Source organism: Triticum urartu, chromosome 2, assembly GCF_003073215.2.
Source record: "Triticum urartu cultivar G1812 chromosome 2, Tu2.1, whole genome shotgun sequence".
Taxonomy (NCBI): Eukaryota; Viridiplantae; Streptophyta; class Magnoliopsida; order Poales; family Poaceae; genus Triticum; species Triticum urartu.
Window position 1 is genome coordinate 370,521,719 of NC_053023.1, and position 21,882 is coordinate 370,543,600.

Consider the following 21,882-nt stretch of genomic DNA (forward strand, 5'->3'; position numbering starts at 1 on the left):
ACGTTCCATCTCTGATAAACTGTAGTCCAGCGACACCTTTGTCCATTAGAAGAACAATAAGAGCATAGTAGACAACAGAGTGAGGCTTGATGCCCAATGAAAAGATCAAACCTTAGCCAAAAAGGATAGTCCTTGATTCATCAAGCTCCAATAGCGCTGGCCATTGCACGAAGGATGTCGTCTTTGATTCTCTTGCTTCTCAATGTGTACTCATGCAGGTCAGCCCTGCAAATACCACCAAGGTAGTTCAGTTAACCCAGGTATGGCATATGGATGATGGTTTCTTTCATATAAGAAATTATTTATGAAGTTTTTCCAGGCCAGGCTATATTACTAGCATGCATGAAATATTGCATTTTACACGTTAGCAGCAATAATAGTAAGAATATAACATCAGTACGAAACTCATCTTGATGGTTTAGTACAATGTTTGCGAGGTTACGTCGTTTAATCTCAAAGAATTATACTTTTTTACAGAGAAAGGTAAACTTTCTTTACGAAAATAACTCCATTAATTTTGTATGCGTGAGGTATAGAAAAAGAAAAAGAAAAGCATTGGCCTGAGATAAATCAAAGGAAAAAAGAAAAGCATTGGGCCTAAGATAAATTAAAGGAAAGTGTGCGGCCTGAGATAACGCTCATGATTCCCTTTCCTCGCGCTATGGAAGTACTTACCGTGATTTCCGCCTTCCATATTGCCTACAACAAACGATCTCTCGATCAGGAGCACAAAGAAGCAACGGGTGTTGCACCATAGGGTTTCCTTCCACCTCTCCTTCATCATCTCTCGCAAAGGACTGTCGCATCTCACACCCCTCCACCATGCCGGCCTCCTCCACCGCAAGTCTCTCCAGCATCTGTCCATGGTGAACTACCATCGTCCTCCATGTCTGGGTCACAATCCCCGGTGGCATGTGCGGATCAATCTGCTATCGTCACGGTAATGATATCTCTACGTAATTACATCCTATTCACGATTTCACATCTACAAGGCAACATAGTCACTAGAGGGGATCCAACAAAGTGAATCAACATGCCCTGTGTGACCCCACAAAATTGCCAAGATGCTTTGTGTCACTATAGAAATTCTTTGGGCAACATCCACCTGATTACTTGAGAGAATAGTCACGCAAGTGAATATCAAATAGTTGATTGAATGAACAATTAGACAAAGAAGATACTAAAATTTTGTTGGAAAGAATGTCCTGATGCCACTAAGTTAAAGTAAACATGTCAAAATATGTGCATCCAGTTGTGATGTACTCCCTCCGTCCCAACATATAAGATTCTTTTTCAAGGTAACAAAACATAGGGGCCTAATGTTAACAGCGTGACAATAATATGTGCTTCGGTTTTCAAGAAAACATCAACGGGGGAGCCGAGGACGAGCATACCACCAAAGACGAGAATATGAACACTGAGTCAACAAAGGCAATAGAAGAACAAACCATCATCGATGATACAGAAAATATGCAGATTGATGAGGTCATACCCTAAAACAAGCACGGAACCCCAAGTCGACAAAGGCGGTTTTTATTTTCACATGTCACTATTATTTTTATTCTGCCAGGACAAAATAATATGTAATTTGTAGTATAATAATATCATGCCTACAATTCTTTACTCACCTTAATAATAATTGCTATTTTATAAGTACTGGATAATATTATATTATTGTGTGTTTCAGTTAGTAAGCAAGGAAGAACCAAATGGAATAGATGACAAAGACGAAGTAGAGAAAAATAATAGCACGAAGACCAAAGAGGCAGAAACTATAGGGGACAAGCTGGCAGAATCAAATGAAATAGCCGACAAAGGAGAAGTGGAGAAAAGGAAATGCACGTGGGTCACTGATTCCGAGGTGACAGAGGCATATTTTCTTTTCCAACTATGTCTCAAATAGTTCGAATTCTAATTATATTATATCCTGCATGCAAAATATTATTTGTAATGTTGCTCTCAGGAATTAACCTTCGACGAAACAAGTGAACGAACGAGGCTAGCTCGGGATGAGGAATTAGCACAAACATTAGGCACCGAAGGGGCGGAAACTATAGGGGACACTCTGGCACAAATGGAATAGCCAACACAAAAGAAGTGGAGAAAAAGCAGAGCACACAGTCCACTCATTCCGAAGTCTCTGAAGTGACAGAGGCATCTTTTCTTTTTCAACTATGTCCCAAATAGTTATAATTCTAATTATGTTATATCCTGCATACCGATTATTCATTGTACTGTGGCTTTCAGGAATTATCCTTTGATGAATCAAGTGAACAATTGGTGGCAGATGAGGACGAAGATTTAGCACAAACGTCCGGCATGGAAGGGCCACAAACAAGGAAGCCTATCCGGCTACATAACAAACCCAAGAAGGCACCAGACTATGTGGTGGCTCCAGAAGGCACGGACAAGTCCTTGTATGCCTTGCTTTTGCTACATTTATTTTCTTTGTTATTAATCAATGTTTTGACTTACATCATGATAGATTATGCTTGCACCGGCGATGATTGGTCCATGATTGAAAATATCATGACTGAACCCAGCAATAGAAGAAATTTAGTGAGCATCAACGACTCATATCTCAAAAAAGTACAATTAGCACGCCTTTTAACGAAGGAGAATTTGTTGGCGACGAAGTAAGTATATGTAGCTTTATGATAAGAGGATGTTTTTAACATGAGTTCATGTTATCTCCTAACCAAGGTGTGCACTTGATATTGTAGATCATAGACGCATACATACATTGCATAAGTGCTAAAGAGCATCTACAGATGAGGTCAGGTGGAAGTGTGTTCTTAGAGAATGAATGCATCTCTAAGATGATAAAGGAATTTAGCTCTCTACGGGATGATGCGCCAAGATGGGTATTACAGAGAGCTAAAACTTATTTGGAACATGATATGGTGAGTCTCAGTTCCATACATATTACTATGAATTCAATAGAGGGCAAATGTTTGTATACATGGGACCTAAACTAACAAAAAACCTATTTTCGGATATTCGTTCCAGTTAACATTGAAGAGTTTCATTAGTACCTAGCAGTTATAAATACTGGGAAGCGATGTATCCAGGTGCTCGACTTGGTAGGCCCAGGAATGAACCGCAAAGACCTCAATGCTATGGCTAGTTATTAGCCCCACTGCACCATCTTTTGATAAGACAATTTTCTGTTATTCTTCGGTTGTGATGCTAATACCTTGCCATTTATTCATGCAACAGCTGAAAGGACTGGAAAATGTATTCCAATATGCTAAGCTTCAAATGGAACTAAAATCTGATAAGTGGAAAGACTTAAACATCAGTGCATGGCCAAGGGAAGAGTGTATTAAGAGCAGACTGCAGACATATGGGTATACCTTCTGACTCAAAGCAATCAACATTATGTGTTTTTTGTATGTCCCCATTAGTTGCATCACAAAAGAAATTTCTCCACAATAAGAATAAAGTATACAAGCTGAAAGGATACAGACTGCAGAATAAAATGAGGCTATGCACCGATTTGACGGGGACAGGCAGGGGTCGAAGAGACTAACCTGGACAAGAACTAGTGATGAGAAGCATAGGGAGGGTCCCGAGCAGCAGCACAGCACGCAGAGGTCTTCGTGGTCATCCATGGAAGGAAGGAACTACAGATCGCAAGCTCCTGACCGAATCGAACAACCAAATAAAGTTGTGGTCAGAGAGCAGAGCATCCGGATCGAGGGGATAAGAGTTGAAACCGGACCTTGCTGGTGTCCCGAGCAGGGGGGAAGGGAAGTTCATGGCGCGCGGGAGAAGTTGGAGACGCTCATGGCGGCGGCGGCGAGTGCGTCAGGAAGGAGGGCCCCGGCGTCGCCGGCGCGCATGCCGAGCTCGAGCGCCTCGTCCAGTACCTCGACGACCTTATACGAAGAAGGGGCGGGGCAGATCAAGGGCATGCACGCCCACCGGCAGTGGTGACGAAGGGGAGTGGCAGGGCACATCAGGGGCCTCCGTGGCCGCCGGCAGTGGTGACGAAGGGAAGGGGCGGGGCGCATCAGGGGCCTCCGCAGCGGCTGGGAGTGGTGACGAAGGGGAGGGGCGGCCACCACAGATCGCCAGCTGGATGGGGAATCTGGTGTCTGCCAGTGAGGGGGGGATGGGGAATCTGTCGTCTACCTGTGAAGGATGGAGTGAGGGGGCGGTTTCACTAATTGAGTTTTTTTTGCAGGAACACTAACTGAGTTTTACTTTACTAATCTCCACTTTTAAGCATGTTTCGAAGAGGGATTATTGATGAGTGCGGGGTTGTCCCAACCAAAATATATTAACTTGTTACATTATTTTTCATACATTCTGGAGAGGGATTATGAGTGAGCGCGGAATTTTCTTTATCATCACTTCTTTCTTATAGTCATGATCATTTCATGATTTTAAAAGTTTTCTTATATAAATATCTATAAAATTGATAAAAATACTATTTAATATATTTAACTTTTGTAATCATGCAGGTCATCTTGTGGTTTATGGATGGTAAATTTTATGGAGTACTTCACAGGAGAAATTTTGTCTGACTCTCCTACACAGGTATTTTTCGATGTGTATCATTATACTTACATTCTATGGTGTATCACTATTTAACTATGAGTTCTATTTTAATAGGATCATATCACAGATTTTAGAATGAAACTAGCCGTCATTTTAGTGGACTCGGAATTGAATGATGATAATATAAGAAATCGAGACATTGAAGATGACGAAGACAACACAGATCCCACGGATTTTATGATCTGGAAACACCCCCTGAGAACCTCAAACCATCGAATACATCGTCAGAAGTTGAGCTCATCTCGCAATTATTTATCCTTTCGCCCTCTCTCACTCCAACAAATGATTACTTAATAGATGAACTTTGTTTGTTCATCGGTATGGTTGATGATGTCGCTCTACTAGAGTAAGCCATATATTTTTAGTTCCTTTTGTATTTTAATAAATTACTCTGATTTTATTATAATTGACAGAATTTCAATTTTATAGAAGCGAATGGGTGAAAAGCTTTGATCCTTATCCCATTAGTTTTAATTTGAGACAAATTAAAAACATATTAAATAATGATGAATGCATGGATGTTGATTGCTTCAATATGGCTGTACGGATACTAGCGCGCCACGAAGTCCAGCTTTTCAGAGACATTCCATGTCACTACATGGATCTAAATTTTTGTGTAAGTCATTATAATCATGTATTACATTTTTCCTCATGAAACTAATATTTTCCTTTTCTTATTTTAGTCCATGTCCTACTATGCACAAGACTCACGTCATCGTGAAAATATGGACATTGCTATGTTGAAATGGATGTTTGATAGCTAGCCAGACAGTAATGAGTATCATATTTCGCAGTGTGATACAATAAGTTTTAAAATTTTAATTTATAATAATGGTTTTTCATGTCTTAACTAATGTTTTCTAAATTTTAAAATGTATGCACCGTTGCAGATTTTATTGCCTTGGGATATTTGTGGGATATCTCTATTGTTTGTTTTCGATCAAAATAGAAAAGTTGTCTCACTTATGGATCCGATACCAATACCTATTTTGGGAAAAAATTGTACTTAAAACTGTGGTCAACAACCTAAAACGTGCGTTCGGAGTTGCAAACCCTGCATTCAAAGACGACATCTCTAAATGGGAATGCAAAGTTCCTGTTGTTCCAACAAACTCACATGGGTATGAATCTTTTCAATGCATCACAAGATTAATTGATTTACTCAATAGACAATGTAATATTTTATAAATGTAGTGCCTTGTCGGGTTATTTGGTGTTTAATTTCATGCACTCATTGTGCGATGGACAGCTATATTTTCCAATACCCCAGGTTAGTATTTACACCATGCTTATTTGTATACACATTGCACATTATTTTGTTATAACAATGTTGTATAATGCATATGTAGGATGATTTTGAACTGAGAACGCAATTTTTGGTGCATATTTTGAAGTATGAAGAGAATGAAGCTCAAAACAATATCCCATCAATTGAACGAAGCATCATAGATCGCATCAATAGATGGACCTTCATTGCTTCAAAAGATGGACCTTCAAGAGATGCATAGACGTGGTTTCTAAAATATCTTTTTGTAACAAATTATAATACAATTATTATGTCATCGTGCATTTTATGTGAAGACATGTTTCTAGATCATGTGTTACACGCGCGCTCATATCGCTGGCATAAGACATGATGATAAATACAGTTGGCTCGGTAATAAAAACTCACTAACATAAAAAATAGATTCATAATAAATGTTTTTATTACTGATCATGATCCGTGCGGTGGATCACAAAATATGCCACTCTTTTGAAAATATATTTTAATATTATATTATATCAACTCATTTTGTTTGAGACGTGCGTTGCACGTGCATGCTTACTAGTTAGCATATACATGAAATGTTGGACGAAAGGATGACGGTAAGAAAGATGAAATGGAAACCTTATATCTATATCTATACCAATATAAAAAGACCCAAAGGGGTAGATCCAATTAATCTCGGCCATCAAATCATGTCAATCCAACGATTTAGACTGCTTCAATGTCGAGCGCTCGACACGTTTAGCGTGCAGTTAATTTCATGCCAAACATAATGCTAATCGCATAATAACATGTATATAATATCCTACTTAATATCCGCACGCACTTAATATACTTTCAAATTAACGTGCATTGCACGTACACATTGACTAGTTCTTTTTAAGTAGTAGAGTACCCTGCGCGTTGTTATGGGAATCGCTTTGTGTTGTTGTGTGAATGGATTGCAATATATTTCAATGTGTGAATCGATTACAATATATTTTAGTGATTTGATTGTATGAAGCTTTTATAGTTGAATTAATAATATAAGAACTAAAGAAAAAATATATATTATATATTATATTTGATTATTGTGTAGTCATAAAATATTTTAATATAAGTGGCATAACGTAATGAAGACTTTTCTTCATGCTTTTTGAGTGGACCTTTGATGCGGTGACATGTGTGTTGTGATAAAGGTGTGCATGAGATCAATTAACAATGAAATCCTTTTCTCATGCATGTTGTGGTGGGCCTTTGATGAGTTGGCATATGTTCATGTTAAGATAAATAGGATAATGAGGATTAACATTTATGTATATAGGATAGAAAATTTGTAGGAAATTTAAATGTATGTATTTCAAATCCTACAGATAGAGATAGAAAAAATGATGTCCTTTGATTCGCGTTATAGTTATAGGATATTTTTTATTGAGTCTAGAATTTTTTTGTATGATTTGTTAAAATAGGGTACCATTTCTACCAATAAATTCTTCCTAACTTAGTTTCCAAAGGGAACCAGGTATTTTCTTCGGCACAACCTGATGACCCACAAGTGTAGGGCATCTATCGTAGTCCTTTCGATAAGTAAGAGTGTCGAACCCAACGAGGAGCAGAAGGAAATGATAAGCGGTTTTTAGCAAGGTATTTTCTGCAAGCACTGAAATTATCGGTAACAGATAGTTTTGTGATAAGGTAATTGGTAACGGGTAACAAATAGTAAAAGTAAATAAGGTGCAACAAGATGGCCCAATCCTTTTTGTAGCAAAAGACAAGCCTGGACAAACTCTTATATAAAGAAAAGCGCTCCCAAGGACACATGAGAATTATCGTCAAGCTAGTTTTCATCACGTTCATATGATTCGCGTTCGATACTTTGATAATTTGATATGTGAGTGGACCGGTGCTTGGTTACTGCCCTTCCTTGGACAAGCATCCCACTTATGATTAACCCCTATTGCAAGCATCCACAACTACAACAGAAGTATTAAGGTAAACCTAACCATAGCATGAAACACATGGATCCAAATCAGCCCCTTACGAAGCAACGGATAAACTAGGGTTTAAGCTTCTGTCACTCTAGCAACCCATCATCTACTTATTACTTCCCAATGCCTTCCTCTAGGCCCAAACAATGGTGAAGTGTCATGTAGTCGACGTTCACATGACACCACTAGAGGAAGGACAACATACATCTCATCAAAATATCGAACGAATACCAAATTCATATGACTACTTATAGCAAGACTTATCCCATGTCCTCAGGAACAATCGGAACTACTCACAAATCATATTCATGTTCATAATCAGAGGGGTATTAATATGCATATTGGATCTGAACATATGATCTTCCACCAAGTAAACCAACTAGCATCAACTACAAGGAGTAATCAACACTACTAGCAACCCACAAGTACCAATCTGAGATTTTGGGACAAAGATTGGATACAAGAGATGAACTAGGGTTTGAGATGAGATGGTGCTGGTGAAGATGTTGATGGAGATTGACCCCCTCCCGATGAGAGGATCATTGGTGATGACGATGGTGATGATTTCCCCCTCCCGGAGGGAAGTTTCCCTGGCAGAACAGCTCCACCGGAGCCCTAGATTGGTTCCGCCAAGGTTCCGCCTCGTGGCGGCGGAGTTTCGTCCCGTGAGCTTGCTTATGATTTTTTTTCCTCGACGAAAGACTCCATATAGCTAAAGATGGGCATTAGAGGGCTGCCAGGGGGCCCACGAGGCAGGGGGCGCCCCCACCCTCGTGGACGGTGGGTGGGCCCCCTCTTGTACTTCTTTCGCCCAATATTTTTTATATATTCTGAAACATGCTCCCGTGAAGTTTCAAGACTTTTGGAGTTGTGCAGAATAGGTCTCTAATATTTGCTCCTTTTCCAGCCGAGAATTCCAGCTGCCGGCATTCCCCCTCTTCATGTAAACCTTGTAAAATAAGAGAGAATAGGCATAAGTATTGTGACATAATGTGTAATAACCGCCCATAATGCAATAAATATCGATATAAAAGCATGATGCAAAAAGGGACGTATCACAACCCTCTTAAAGGATTACATGAAATTTATAGTTACTTAAAAGTAGATATACAATCAACACATTCTGATCCATGTTCTTTTAATGGGTCAAATAAAAGACCAGAACAAGCATGCCTAAGGAGAAATCTTAATTCTATTTGAATTTTGATTTTGATTGTGCTCTTGCCGGAGAAGAGCGTTCTGCTCGCAAACGTTTGGTCAGTGATGATGGCTCCATCAATGTCCGGGGACAATCTGTTCCCAACTTAGTTGGTAGAGTTGCTGATACGGTATTGCTGATCGAGAATGGGGCAATAACGGATGGCTCTAGGGATGCGGCGACCTCCAGTAATACCCCGGGCAAGGTTTCGATAGTGAAAAGAAGGTGTCAGGGGGACGGTGTGATGGAAGATATGGATGGGATTGATATGGATACTTCATATGAGGCGGCCTCCGTGACGGAGGACCGCCGGGTCCAATGAATTGCCTAAGTTGGAGCTGCCGGGGAGGGGGGAATTCCCGGACAGTTCGAGAAATTGCGATGTTGTCTCAGTCCCATTCCCCCATGATTGTTTTTCTTTGTGAAACAAGACAGAAGGAAAGCAAGATGAAGAGAATCCGTGGTCGACTTGGTCTGAAGGGGTTTGTAGGGGTGGATAGTAACGGATTGAGCGGAGGCCTTGCATTGTTTTGGTATGAATCTTGTTCTGTTACGGTACTGGATAAGGAGGATCAGTATATTGATATACTTATTAAGTTACATGGTGATGCAGAGCAATGGCGGCTCACGTGTGTGTATGGAGAACCACGTGTTGAGAATCGTCATGAAATGTGGACAAAACTTCAGAACTTAAAAGCAGTAAGTGACCTCCCATGGTTAGTTATTGGGGATTTTAATGAGGCACTATGGAATTTTGAACATTGGTCAGCAACACCAAGATCAGAAGCGCAGATGCTTGCATTCCGTGACATGCTGGAAGTTTGCGAGCAGGTGGATCTTGGCTTCTCAGGTGTCCCCTATACTTATGATAACTTAAGAACTACTGCAGCTAATGTAAAAGTCCAGTTAGATCGTGTTGTTGCGCCTGCTTCATGGAGAAACATGTCCGCGTTTCCATGAGTCCAACACATTCCGTCTCACTGTTCAGATCATGTTGCCCTGCTGCTCAAGAGCTCGTCGGACCCGGGACCGACGAGCGGTAGAAGCCGCAGATATAGGTGTTTTGGGAGAGGGATGAAGGGCTCCCGGATGTATAAAAAATGCCTGGCCTGCGGTGGGAAATATCCAAAACATGGCTCAGCTACAGGAAGCGTTGAGCAGGACTATGACAGCTCTAAGGGCGTGGAGCAGAAAATTTGGTAACATAACAAGAGAGATAGCAAAGTCGAGAACGCAGCTGGAAGAGTTGATGCACATGAACGCAAATGGGCAGGACATTAAGAGGGTCACAGACAAGATGAATGATCTGCTTTATCAAGAGGAAATGTTGTGGATGCGGAGATCAAGGATAACTTGGCTTAAGGAGGGAGATAGAAACACAAAGTATTTTCAAAGCAAAGCTGTGTGGAGAGCAAGGAAAAATAAAATCAGAGAACTGATAGACAGTATTGGCGTTGTTCATGCCGATTTTGCCACTATGGGTAAGATGGCTATTGATTACTTCAAAGGTATTTTTCAGTAAATGATAACCTTAATGCAGCTCCAGTCTTGGACCTTCTAGAGACCATTGTTTCGGAGGAAGATAATATCAAATTATGCAAACCTTTCACTGATAAGGAGATCACAGACGCTTTATGCCAGATTGGGCCTTTGAAGGCTCCAGGCCCGGATGGATTTTCGGCAAGGTTCTTTCAGTGTAATTGGAGCACAGTCAGAGATAGCGTACTGGTGGCGGTAAAGGATTTTTTAGGACCGGTATTATGCCAGAGGGAGTCAACTCCACTTCCATTGTCCTTATTCCTAAAATTTCCAACCCCACAAGATTGTCTGACTATAGACCCATAAGTCTTTGCAATGTCATTTATAAGGTTATTTCGAAGTGCTTAGTGAACCGTCTAAGGCCTTTACTTGATGACATATTCTCACCAGAACAAAGTGCTTTCGTTCCTGGGAGATTGATTACAGATAATGCTTTAGTGGCTTTTGAGTGTTTCCACTACATCAAACAAGAAAAGGATCCCACAAAGAGTTTCTGTGCCTACAAGCTTGATCTGTCTAAAGCTTATGATAGGGTGGACTGGGTTTCTTGGAGCAAGTGATTCCAAAGCTGGGTTTCTCTCATCGATGGATAGGATGGATAATGTCGTGTATCACGTCGGTGAGGTATTCTGTCAAATTAAATGGGACCCTCTTAGATTCATTTGCACCGACGCGGGGCTTCGGCAAGGTGACCCACTTTCACCATTTTTGTTCCTTTTTGTGGCTGATGGACTATCTGCTATTCTGAGAAGTAAGGTATTAAGTGGTGATATTGTACCGGTTAAGGTGTGTAGGAGAGCTCCAGGTATATTCCATCTCTTATTCACAGACGATACCCTCCTGTGTTTTGAAGCCTCACATGATTAAGCTGAACATGTGAAAGAAGCGTTAAATATGTTTGGTGCTGCCACGGGTCAAAACTTGAATTTTAGTAAGTGTTCCATTCTTTTTGGAGACTCATGTCCCACCGTGGTAAAAGAACAAGTTAGAGCTGTGCTCGACGTTACAGAAGAGGGTTTTGAGGACAAATACTTAGGTCTCCCAACCCCTGAGGGACGGATGCCTAGAGGGCGCTTTCAGAGTCTACAAAATGAGTTTGACAAAGAGGTTAATTCCGTGGGGTGATGGCCTGTTAGCACAACCACACAGAGAGGTCCTAATCAAATGTCATTTATAAGGTTATTTCGAAGTGCTTAGTGAACCGTCTAAGGCCTTTACTTGATGACATATTCTCACCAGAACAAAGTGCTTTCGTTCCTGGGAGATTGATTACAGACAATGCTTTAGTGGCTTTTGAGTGTTTCCACTACATCAAACAAGAAAAGGATCCCACAAAGAGTTTCTGTGCCTACAAGCTTGATCTGTCTAAAGCTTATGATAGGGTGGACTGGGTTTCTTGGAGCAAGTGATTCCAAAGCTGGGTTTCTCTCATCGATGGATAGGATGGATAATGTCGTGTATCACATCGGTGAGGTATTCTGTCAAATTAAATGGGACCCTCTTAGATTCATTTGCACCGACGCGGGGCTTCGGCAAGGTGGCCCACTTTCACCATTTTTGTTTCTTTTTGTGGCTGATGGACTATCTGCTATTCTGAGAAGTAAGGTATTAAGTGGTGATATTGTACCGGTTAAGGTGTGTAGGAGAGCTCCAGGTATATTCCATCTCTTATTCACAGACGATACCCTCCTATGTTTTGAAGCCTCACATGATTAAGCTGAACATGTGAAAGAAGCGTTAAATATGTTTGGTGCTGCCACAGGTCAAAACTTGAATTTTAGTAAGTGTTCCATTCTTTTTGGAGACTCATGTCCCACCGTGGTAAAAGAACAAGTTAGAGCTGTGCTCGACGTTACAGAAGAGGGTTTTGAGGACAAATACTTAGGTCTCCCAACCCCTGAGGGACGGATGCCTAGAGGGCGCTTTCAGAGTCTACAAAATGAGTTTGACAAAGAGGTTAATTCCGTGGGGTGATGGCCTGTTAGCACAACCACACAGAGAGGTCCTAATCAAATGTCATTTATAAGGTTATTTCGAAGTGCTTAGTGAACCATCTAAGGCCTTTACTTGATGACATATTCTCACCAGAACAAAGTGCTTTCGTTCCTGGGAGATTGATTACAGACAATGCTTTAGTGGCTTTTGAGTGTTTCCACTACATCAAACAAGAAAAGGATCCCACAAAGAGTTTCTGTGCCTACAAGCTTGATCTGTCTAAAGCTTATGATAGGGTGGACTGGGTTTCTTGGAGCAAGTGATTCCAAAGCTGGGTTTCTCTCATCGATGGATAGGATGGATAATGTCGTGTATCACGTCGGTGAGGTATTCTGTCAAATTAAATGGGACCCTCTTAGATTCATTTGCACCGACGCGGGGCTTCGGCAAGGTGACCCACTTTCACCATTTTTGTTTCCTTTTTGTGGCTGATGGACTATCTGCTATTCTGAGAAGTAAGGTATTAAGTGGTGATATTGTACCGGTTAAGGTGTGTAGGAGAGCTCCAGGTATATTCCATCTCTTATTCACAGACGATACCCTCCTATGTTTTGAAGCCTCACATGATTAAGCTGAACATGTGAAAGAAGCGTTAAATATGTTTGGTGCTGCCACGGGTCAAAACTTGAATTTTAGTAAGTGTTCCATTCTTTTTGGAGACTCATGTCCCACCGTGGTAAAAGAACAAGTTAGAGCTGTGCTCGACGTTACAGAAGAGGGTTTTGAGGACAAATACTTAGGTCTCCCAACCCCTGAGGGACGGATGCCTAGAGGGCGCTTTTCAGAGTCTACAAAATGAGTTTGACAAAGAGGTTAATTCCGTGGGGTGATGGCCTGTTAGCACAACCACACAGAGAGGTCCTAATCAAATGTCATTTATAAGGTTATTTCGAAGTGCTTAGTGAACCATCTAAGGCCTTTACTTGATGACATATTCTCACCAGAACAAAGTGCTTTCGTTCCTGGGAGATTGATTACAGACAATGCTTTAGTGGCTTTTGAGTGTTTCCACTACATCAAACAAGAAAAGGATCCCACAAAGAGTTTCTGTGCCTACAAGCTTGATCTGTCTAAAGCTTATGATAGGGTGGACTGGGTTTCTTGGAGCAAGTGATTCCAAAGCTGGGTTTCTCTCATCGATGGATAGGATGGATAATGTCGTGTATCACGTCGGTGAGGTATTCTGTCAAATTAAATGGGACCCTCTTAGATTCATTTGCACCGACGCGGGGCTTCGGCAAGGTGACCCACTTTCACCATTTTTGTTCCTTTTTGTGGCTGATGGACTATCTGCTATTCTGAGAAGTAAGGTATTAAGTGGTGATATTGTACCGGTTAAGGTGTGTAGGAGAGCTCCAGGTATATTCCATCTCTTATTCACAGACGATACCCTCTGTGTTTTGAAGCCTCACATGATTAAGCTGAACATGTGAAAGAAGCGTTAAATATGTTTGGTGCTGCCACGGGTCAAAACTTGAATTTTAGTAAGTGTTCCATTCTTTTTGGAGACTCATGTCCCACCATGGTAAAAGAACAAGTTAGAGCTGTGCTCGACGTTACAGAAGAGGGTTTTGAGGACAAATACTTAGGTCTCCCAACCCCTGAGGGACGGATGCCTAGAGGGCGCTTTCAGAGTCTACAAAATGAGTTTGACAAAGAGGTTAATTCAGTGGGGTGATGGCCTATTAGCACAACCACACAAAGAGGTCCTAATCAAATGTCATTTATAAGGTTATTTCCTGTTGTGTAAATTTCTCTCCAAACCAAAGAAGGGCTAAACCGCGAGTCTGTCATGCATCGAACATCCGTCCTTTGATGACGTTACTTTTTTGTTTTCTATAGGAACAAAGAAACAGACAAACGGTACCTCCAAAGCGTAATCCGCCATCACATGTCGCGGCAGTTTTATTTTTCTTCTCTTAAAAAATACTCCTATACTGGTAGCAAATCGCTACGCAAAACTCGGCTCCATTCCAACAGAGAGCAACACAATCCAATCTTCTGCCGTCCCGTGCTCGTAGTTGGTGGAGTAGGGTTTTAGCCATGGCGTGGAGCGCCGCCGCCGCCGTCTCCAGATTCGCCGCCTCCCCGGCCGCCGAGATCCGCCTGCCCTTCTCAGCAGCAGCCGCCGCCTCCGTCTCATTCGCCGGGCGCCGCCGCTTCGGCCCCGTCGCCGCGTCCCTCGCCACCTCCGCCACCGGTACGCTCCTCATTTCCCTCTTTCCGCCGGTAGCACGTCGCCTTCACTTCCTCCTTCGAATCGATCCGACGCGTCTTAAGGAACGGATACACTGGTTATAGGATTCCTTGTGAATTTATAAGCCGAGCGCTCTCCCAGTTACTCGCAGATGCCGCTCATTTAGTTTGCGTATAAACAATAGAAGGTATTACAGTTTTATGGGAATGCAGTTTGAAATGCTTGCAAAGGAAAACTGAAACATTAAGAGATGCTCTGCAATTTCCTTTCTACTTGGAAATCTTTACTCTGATAGTCTGATTGCCTGGGCCATCTGGATGGTCAGTAATGGTTTCATTTTCAAAGGAAGACCACCAAGTTTGTACTCATGCCGTTCCATGTTCAAACAGGAGTTGGACTTTAGATTCAAACGGAAAAAATATCTTTCTTTTCCAGATTGGTCAGCAACTTCAGATTATTAGCTTTGCTTCCATCCCTCATGGAAATTAACCTCCTTGTTTTCTTTTCTCTTTGATTAGTTATTGCTCTTTTGAACTTTTTTTCTGCACATTTCTTCATATGTGAAACACAAAAATATACGCAGTAGGAATTTGTTACAGTTTTTTGTCAACAAAAAGAGTTTTGAGATGCATTTGTTGATTCTAGCTACTCTATCAAGAAGCGGCTAGTTATGAGAAAGTATGCAAAGTGACATGTTTCTTCGCATAAGAAGCAATACGATTGGCGAATGAAGTGGAAACGCAAGCTTAGTCATCATTCACCACAAGAAAGCTATAGGGCTGGGTGCACCTGACAGCAGCCATAGACAATAAGTATAAATAAGACATCTGACAGCAGCCATAGACAATAAGTATAAATAACAACAACAACAAAGTCTTTAGTCCCAAACAAGTTGGGGTAGGCTAGAGGTGAAACCCATAAGATCTCGCGACCAACTCATGGCTCTGACACATGGATAGCAAGCTTCCACGCACCCCTGTCCATAGCTAGTTCTTTGGTGATACTCCAATCCTTCAGGTCTCTCTTAACGGACTCCTCCCATGTCAAATTTGGTCTACCCCGACCTCTCTTGACATTCTCCGCACGCTTTAGCCGTCTGCTATGCACTGGAGCTTCTGGAGGCCTGCGCTGAATACGCCCAAACCATCTCAGACGATGTTGGACAAGCTTCTCTTCAATTGGTGCTACCCCAACTCCATCTCGTATATCATCATTCTGGACTCGATCCTTCCTCGTGTGGCCACACATCCATCTCAACATACGCATCTCCGCCACACCTAACTGTTGAACATGTCGCCTTTTAGTCGGCCAACACTCGGCGCCATACAACATTGCGGGTTGAACCGCTGTCTTGTAGAACTTGCCTTTTAGCTTTTGTGGCACTCTCTTGTCACAGAGAATGCCAGAAGCTTGGCGCCACTTCATCCATCCGGCTTTGATTCGATGATTCATATCTTCATCAATACCCCCATCCTCCTGCAGCATTGACCCCAAATACCGAAAGGTGTCCTTCTGAGGCACCACCTGCCCATCAAGGCTAACCTCTTCCTCCTCACACCTAGTAGTACAGTTCTACTGTCAAGAGGATTGTTTTATGCCTATCTGTTGAAGATTAAGATTCATAAGTGATTTCAAACTGGCTCACTAGAGATGATTAAAATTTTGGTGAACTACAAAATGGGCCTAAGGACATACGAAGAGTCTCCAAGTTAACTAATTTGTTCACCAATAGATCTCGAATAATTCTTGCCCCAGTATGCATAACTGCAGAGTTTTGTTTGCTCCTACTTTATAGCTTTGTGTACCCTTGCTTGTCGCAAGCTTTTTTTTAGGTTCAGACCTGTTAAATCTGAACACGCTGTCACATTGTGATGATGTTTGTAAAATATTCTGTATAGTTCAAAAGGAGGCTGTTCAGACGGAGAAGGCGCCAGCAGCACTAGGCCCCTACTCTCAGGCGATAAAAGCAAACAATCTTGTGTTTGTCTCGGGCGTTCTTGGCCTAAATCCTGAGGTTTGCTGCTCAAACTTTTGTTCATTCATCCTTTTTCTTATTTCTCTATATCATAAAATCAATCTGTGCCTTCACTATTTGAAGATGCCAGCAGTATAACTTATGTTGAGTACCTTGCTTTTGTTTTCAGACAGGGAAGTTTGTCTCTGAAAGCGTGGAGGAGCAAACCGAGCAGGTGATGGCTTTGATGTTACTAAATGTTTCTTACATTTCCTCACAGAAAAAGAAAAAAAATGTTGCTACATTATCTGAGCTTAGTGTGTCAGATGCAAACATTATGCCCTGCTTAGTTTCTGAGTTACTCCAAGTCCCAACCGTTTCCTTGTGAGGCTTACCCATGTATTAGTATTATATACTTTGAATCTGGCAATGTATTTATTATTCTGGTGCGCTGAACACATTGCTCTGCCTTTTAGAGACCTCTGTTGGTAGACTTTGCATATTTGGTTAGTCTCTATGTTGAAATCATATGCAATTAGGTGATGGTATTGGTGATCCTGCCTTTGCAGTCACTAAATATAAACGTCTGCTATATCTGCTGCAACTTTGGTGCCCATTTCTGACATCTATTTTGTGTTTCTCCTGTTGTGTGACAGGTTATGAAGAACATGGGTGAAATATTGAAAGCAAGTGGTGCTAGCTACTCATCAGTTGTCAAGACAACAATCATGTGTGTAGTACTGCATGCCCTTTACATGGAATTTTTGTTGCTAAAAGATGTTATGATCCCTGGGAATAATTCCATTCTTGTACGTGCAGGTTAGCGGACCTACAGGATTTCAAGAACGTGAATGAGATTTACGCTAAATGTAAGTCTGATGTTTGTACTTCCTTTGTTGTTGTCACCATCTATCTATGCCTCTGATTGCAGTAATTGACACACGAACCGTGTGCAAGGATGTTCCTTCACCTTGTTTCTGAATTTCTCAACCTTTTCTCCTTTGTAGATTTTCCAGCCCCTGCACCAGCGCGCTCGACCTACCAAGTCGCAGCTCTGCCACTGAACGCCAGGATTGAGATCGAGTGCATTGCTGCCCTCTAGTTACCTCGTGGCTGGCCACCAAAAACCTCAATAAGCATTCCATGCCCGTTGCAGCTGGCCACTACTATTCTGTAGTGCACTACATGACACTGTAATCCAATTAAGGTCTTGAACTGCATGTGATCGGTGTACTGTCTCTCATCGTTTGGTCGCGGGGTATTGCTCCCTGTCCAATCTTATGCCTCGTTGTATAACCGGTAACCTCGTATAAGGAAACGTGAAATTAAAATGGTCAAATTGAGCGTATGAATTAGCCCATACTCTTTCTTCACAGTGTCGGTGCCCCCCTTGTGTTTGATCTGAGCCTTTCACATCTAAACCGTCGAATCCCTACTTTTCTAGCTACGTCTCCCTCAGTTTCTTGTTGACCTGTTGTACTTACGTAGTCTGCGGTCCTCTTGTTTTAAGGAAACGAGATGTAGACGCAACGCAAGCGCGTGGACAACGGATATACAGGTGCGTGACTCTTTATTTAAGGAACATGGAATGTGAAAATAATCGAACAGTGTGGATACTACTCCCCCTCTGAGCAACCCATAATTTATTTTCAGCAGCTTGTGTTGAAAAACTCTCGCTCTGTCTCTTTGATCCGTTGAAAAACGCGTGATCAATCCTACTAGGAATTTAAAATGTGTGTGATTACTTCTTTTGTTGAACGGGGATCTCTTTTCTTATTGACAGTTGTTCAACATGGAATTTCTGTATACTTATCCTACTACTCTTGTAGAAATTCCACCGCAATTGTTTTGCACATAACAAGCAGCAGGCATTGTGTTTCAAGACTAAAGTTTAAGGTATTAGCCAAAAAAGAGAGTGATCTTTCTTGGGTACACTTGATTTGGGAGTCTTACTACAACAACAGAGCCCCAACCAGCAGACATGTTGGCTCTTTCTGGTGGAAGTCCATCATTAAGTTACTTCCGATTTTCAAGGAATTGGCTCACTGCTCTGTAGGACAAGGTTCCTCAGTTATGTTTTGGCATGATAGTTGGGGTCCTGTTCCTCTAAAGCTGCAATTCCCTCATCTGTTTTCCTTCGCAAAGGATGAATTGCTATCCATCCAAGAGGCCTCTCACTTCAGCTCCTTCCAAGATCTTTTTCACCTGCCTCTGTCCAATCTAGCCTTTGCACAGTTTCATCAAGCACAAGCATGTTTAGAGCAAGCTAATCTTCGAGGACATGCTGATCAATGGAAATACATTTGGAACTCGGCCACATTTTCCCCTTCAAAAGCCTATAATTTTCTCATCAAAGGGGAGGAGGCACATCCTATTTTCAAGAAGATTTAGGCTACTGCTGTTATGTTAAGATATAAAATCTTCTTCTGGTTGCTACTGCATGATCGAGTAAACACAAGAGGTCTTTTACACAGAAAATCTTTCCACCTCCCATCTTATATGTGTGAGCTCTGTTCTGATCAAGTTGAAGAAACTGCTATGCACTTGTTTTGGGACTGCCCCTTTCCATGTTCTGATCAAGTTGAAGATGCTGGGACATGTTTTTCCCACACAAACATAGAGACACAAGTGTTATTTCTGAGATTCTTTTAGCTCTGAATCATATCCCAAAGGAAGTTGGTCTGAACTTTATCATCATGGCTTGCTGGCAAATTTGGATGCAAAGGAATTTCAAAATATTCAGACATATTACTCCCAATGTCATGACATGGAAAGTGCTCCTCAAGAAAGATCTACTTCTTCTTAAACACAGGATCAAGTTGAAACATAAGCAATCCTTTTCAGACTGGATTGACGCACATTTCTAAGCTCTATGTTTGTTCCCATGATGTTTCCCAAGATAGGCATTGGTTAGCTTAGCTGTTTTTCCTTTTTCCTTTTCCTTTTCTGCTGTAAATATTTATTTTTATTAATATAAATTACCGTAGAACTATTGTTCTACGGTCTCTTCCTCAAAAAAAAAAGAGAGACTAAAGTTTAAGGTACAAGTGGGATATAAAATGGGTGCGAGAAGCTTAATTAACCTCCCCAGATGGGCGTGGTAATTTTTTCGGATCTTCTAAACTCACTTCCCAGTTAAAAAAATATTCATCGGTAGACACCCGAAGCATGAACTCTACACTTCTCGTTCAAAGTGAAACACGGGGCCGGTTTTATCCCAAGGAATTCACAAGTCTAGATACCAGCATATGCTGGTAGCTTTAAGGATCCGGTGAGATCTGACTTTGCGGTTACATATCAAACCATCCTGAACCTGATGGGTAGCTAGGTAGCTCCCAAAAGGATGACAGCATCCGGCGCGACTAGAATACCAAATAATCCTGATGAGGAGTCCACCAGCCAACGGAAGCACCCATCCCCTCACCTTTAGAAAAGAAAAGGGGTAATGTAATGGGGAGCTTGCAAAAGCCAACTCCAATTAACATCCATATCATTCTGGCTTTCCGTGCTTTGTACTGGAATTGTGTGAAAAGTGCTGTATATAGTGGATATTCTCATCGTAAAAGGCATGGGATATGCCTCCCGAGGAGACAAAGATGAGTCAGAGACACTTCCGTAGTGGGCAGTCCAGATTAGCAACAAAAGGACAGATGCTCTAGCCTCCACCATAGGCGTGGAGTTAGTTTCATCTGCCTAAGATAAGAGGGAAAAGGAGAGATGGAGAAAGAGGATGCGTACTGACCTACATATACAAACACTAGCGTTGCAATCAGCTGGAATCTTCCATATGTATATGCTCATGAGATCAGTATCCAGTTACACGTATCAATCAAACCATGAGATCATCGTCCAGCATCCATTTGTACTACTACTCGGTTCCATTGATTAATAATATAGCTACAAATCTAATAAATCTAGCTGTAGTGATTGGTGTTTTGAGTTTTTTTTTTGGAAGGTCGCCCTGATGAACAATAAAAAAGAAAAGAATCTGCAAAAGGATTTGCCTGCCCACTGGCCCGTCACTATCGCAGCTAATCAATCAAACGGCCAGATGCCTGGTTATCTATCGAGCACGTACAACGGTTGACGCCCCCACCAACCACGTGTCTGAGTCTATTGCTTAGCGACAACACGGAGCAATATATATAGCTTGAGTTGCTACCCCACCAGAAAACTCACCATTGTGATCATCAAATGAACCCCATCTCGTTCAATTAGTTAGGATTCTGATAAGTGTCACACGTCATTTGAAATTAGTTATCAGGAAGAAATGTGAAGGTCCAAGTGTGACCCTCGCTAACAGAGACAAAGACATACTAGTACTATACTAGATTAGATATGCATCAGCACCAAAAGAAGAAAAAAGTTGCTTGCGGTCATGACCCCGTACCGCACGTCTCTTTCAGCCTCACACAGTGATCTATAAGCATAATTGATTTGCTATCAACATTTGGCAAAATCAAAAGTTGCGAACATTTGGTAACTTTTTGTGAGATTGGCAATGAGAATTGGCAAACAACCGATCTCTAGCCAATATTTGACAGTTGTCAAAAATTGACATGTCAACTTTTGACATCAAACCAATTATGCTCATAGATTACTGTGGCCGGCCAGGCAACGGACCTGGACATGATCACATGATACGATAGACTGTTGGGGAGCAAGAGCCACAAGAATTGAAACATGAGTTGCAAGTTCATAAGGATGAGTGTATGCGTATATGTATGAGCGCTTGCATCTGTACTGGTTAAAAAAACAAAAAAATTACTCACGGCATGACCCCGTACCGTACATCTCTTTCGGCCTTGTTAGTATATATTTTGTATTGCACACGTATTGGAGTTGTGGCATATCTCCTACTCTTGTATAGTTGAGATAGAGGCCTTCCCTTATATTATATATGCGTGCACCAGCACCCCAATCAATACATTGCATTGCAAATCATCTGTTAACATGGCACCTCGATGCCGAGAAAGTAGTGCAGGGGTCCCAAGTCCTTGAGGGCGAACTCATCATGAAGACGAGCAGTCAGCCGCTGAAGGAGATCGGGGCCGGACGCCGTGAGGATGATGTCGTCGACGTAGAGCAGCAGATATGCAGTGTCAGCTCCCTGATGATACACAAAGAGTGAGGCATCGGAGCGAGTGGACCGAAAGCCCGGAGACTGCAGGAAGGCTGCGATACACTGGTACCAAGCCC

The 21,882-nt window shown here is 41.8% G+C and overlaps 1 protein-coding gene across 1 annotated transcript; it reads left to right on the plus strand.

Moving 5' to 3' along the window:
• Positions 1 to 14,430: 14,430 nt before the first annotated feature.
• Positions 14,431 to 18,043, plus strand: LOC125537346 (reactive Intermediate Deaminase A, chloroplastic). The gene is made up of 6 exons (XM_048700656.1): positions 14,431 to 14,732; positions 16,628 to 16,743; positions 16,874 to 16,918; positions 17,340 to 17,413; positions 17,503 to 17,552; positions 17,691 to 18,043. The coding sequence occupies exons 1-6, from the start codon at positions 14,576 to 14,578 to the stop codon at positions 17,783 to 17,785; spliced, it is 537 nt and encodes a 178-aa protein (XP_048556613.1). The 5' UTR covers positions 14,431 to 14,575; the 3' UTR covers positions 17,786 to 18,043.
• The last annotated feature ends 3,839 nt before the right edge of the window (positions 18,044 to 21,882 follow it).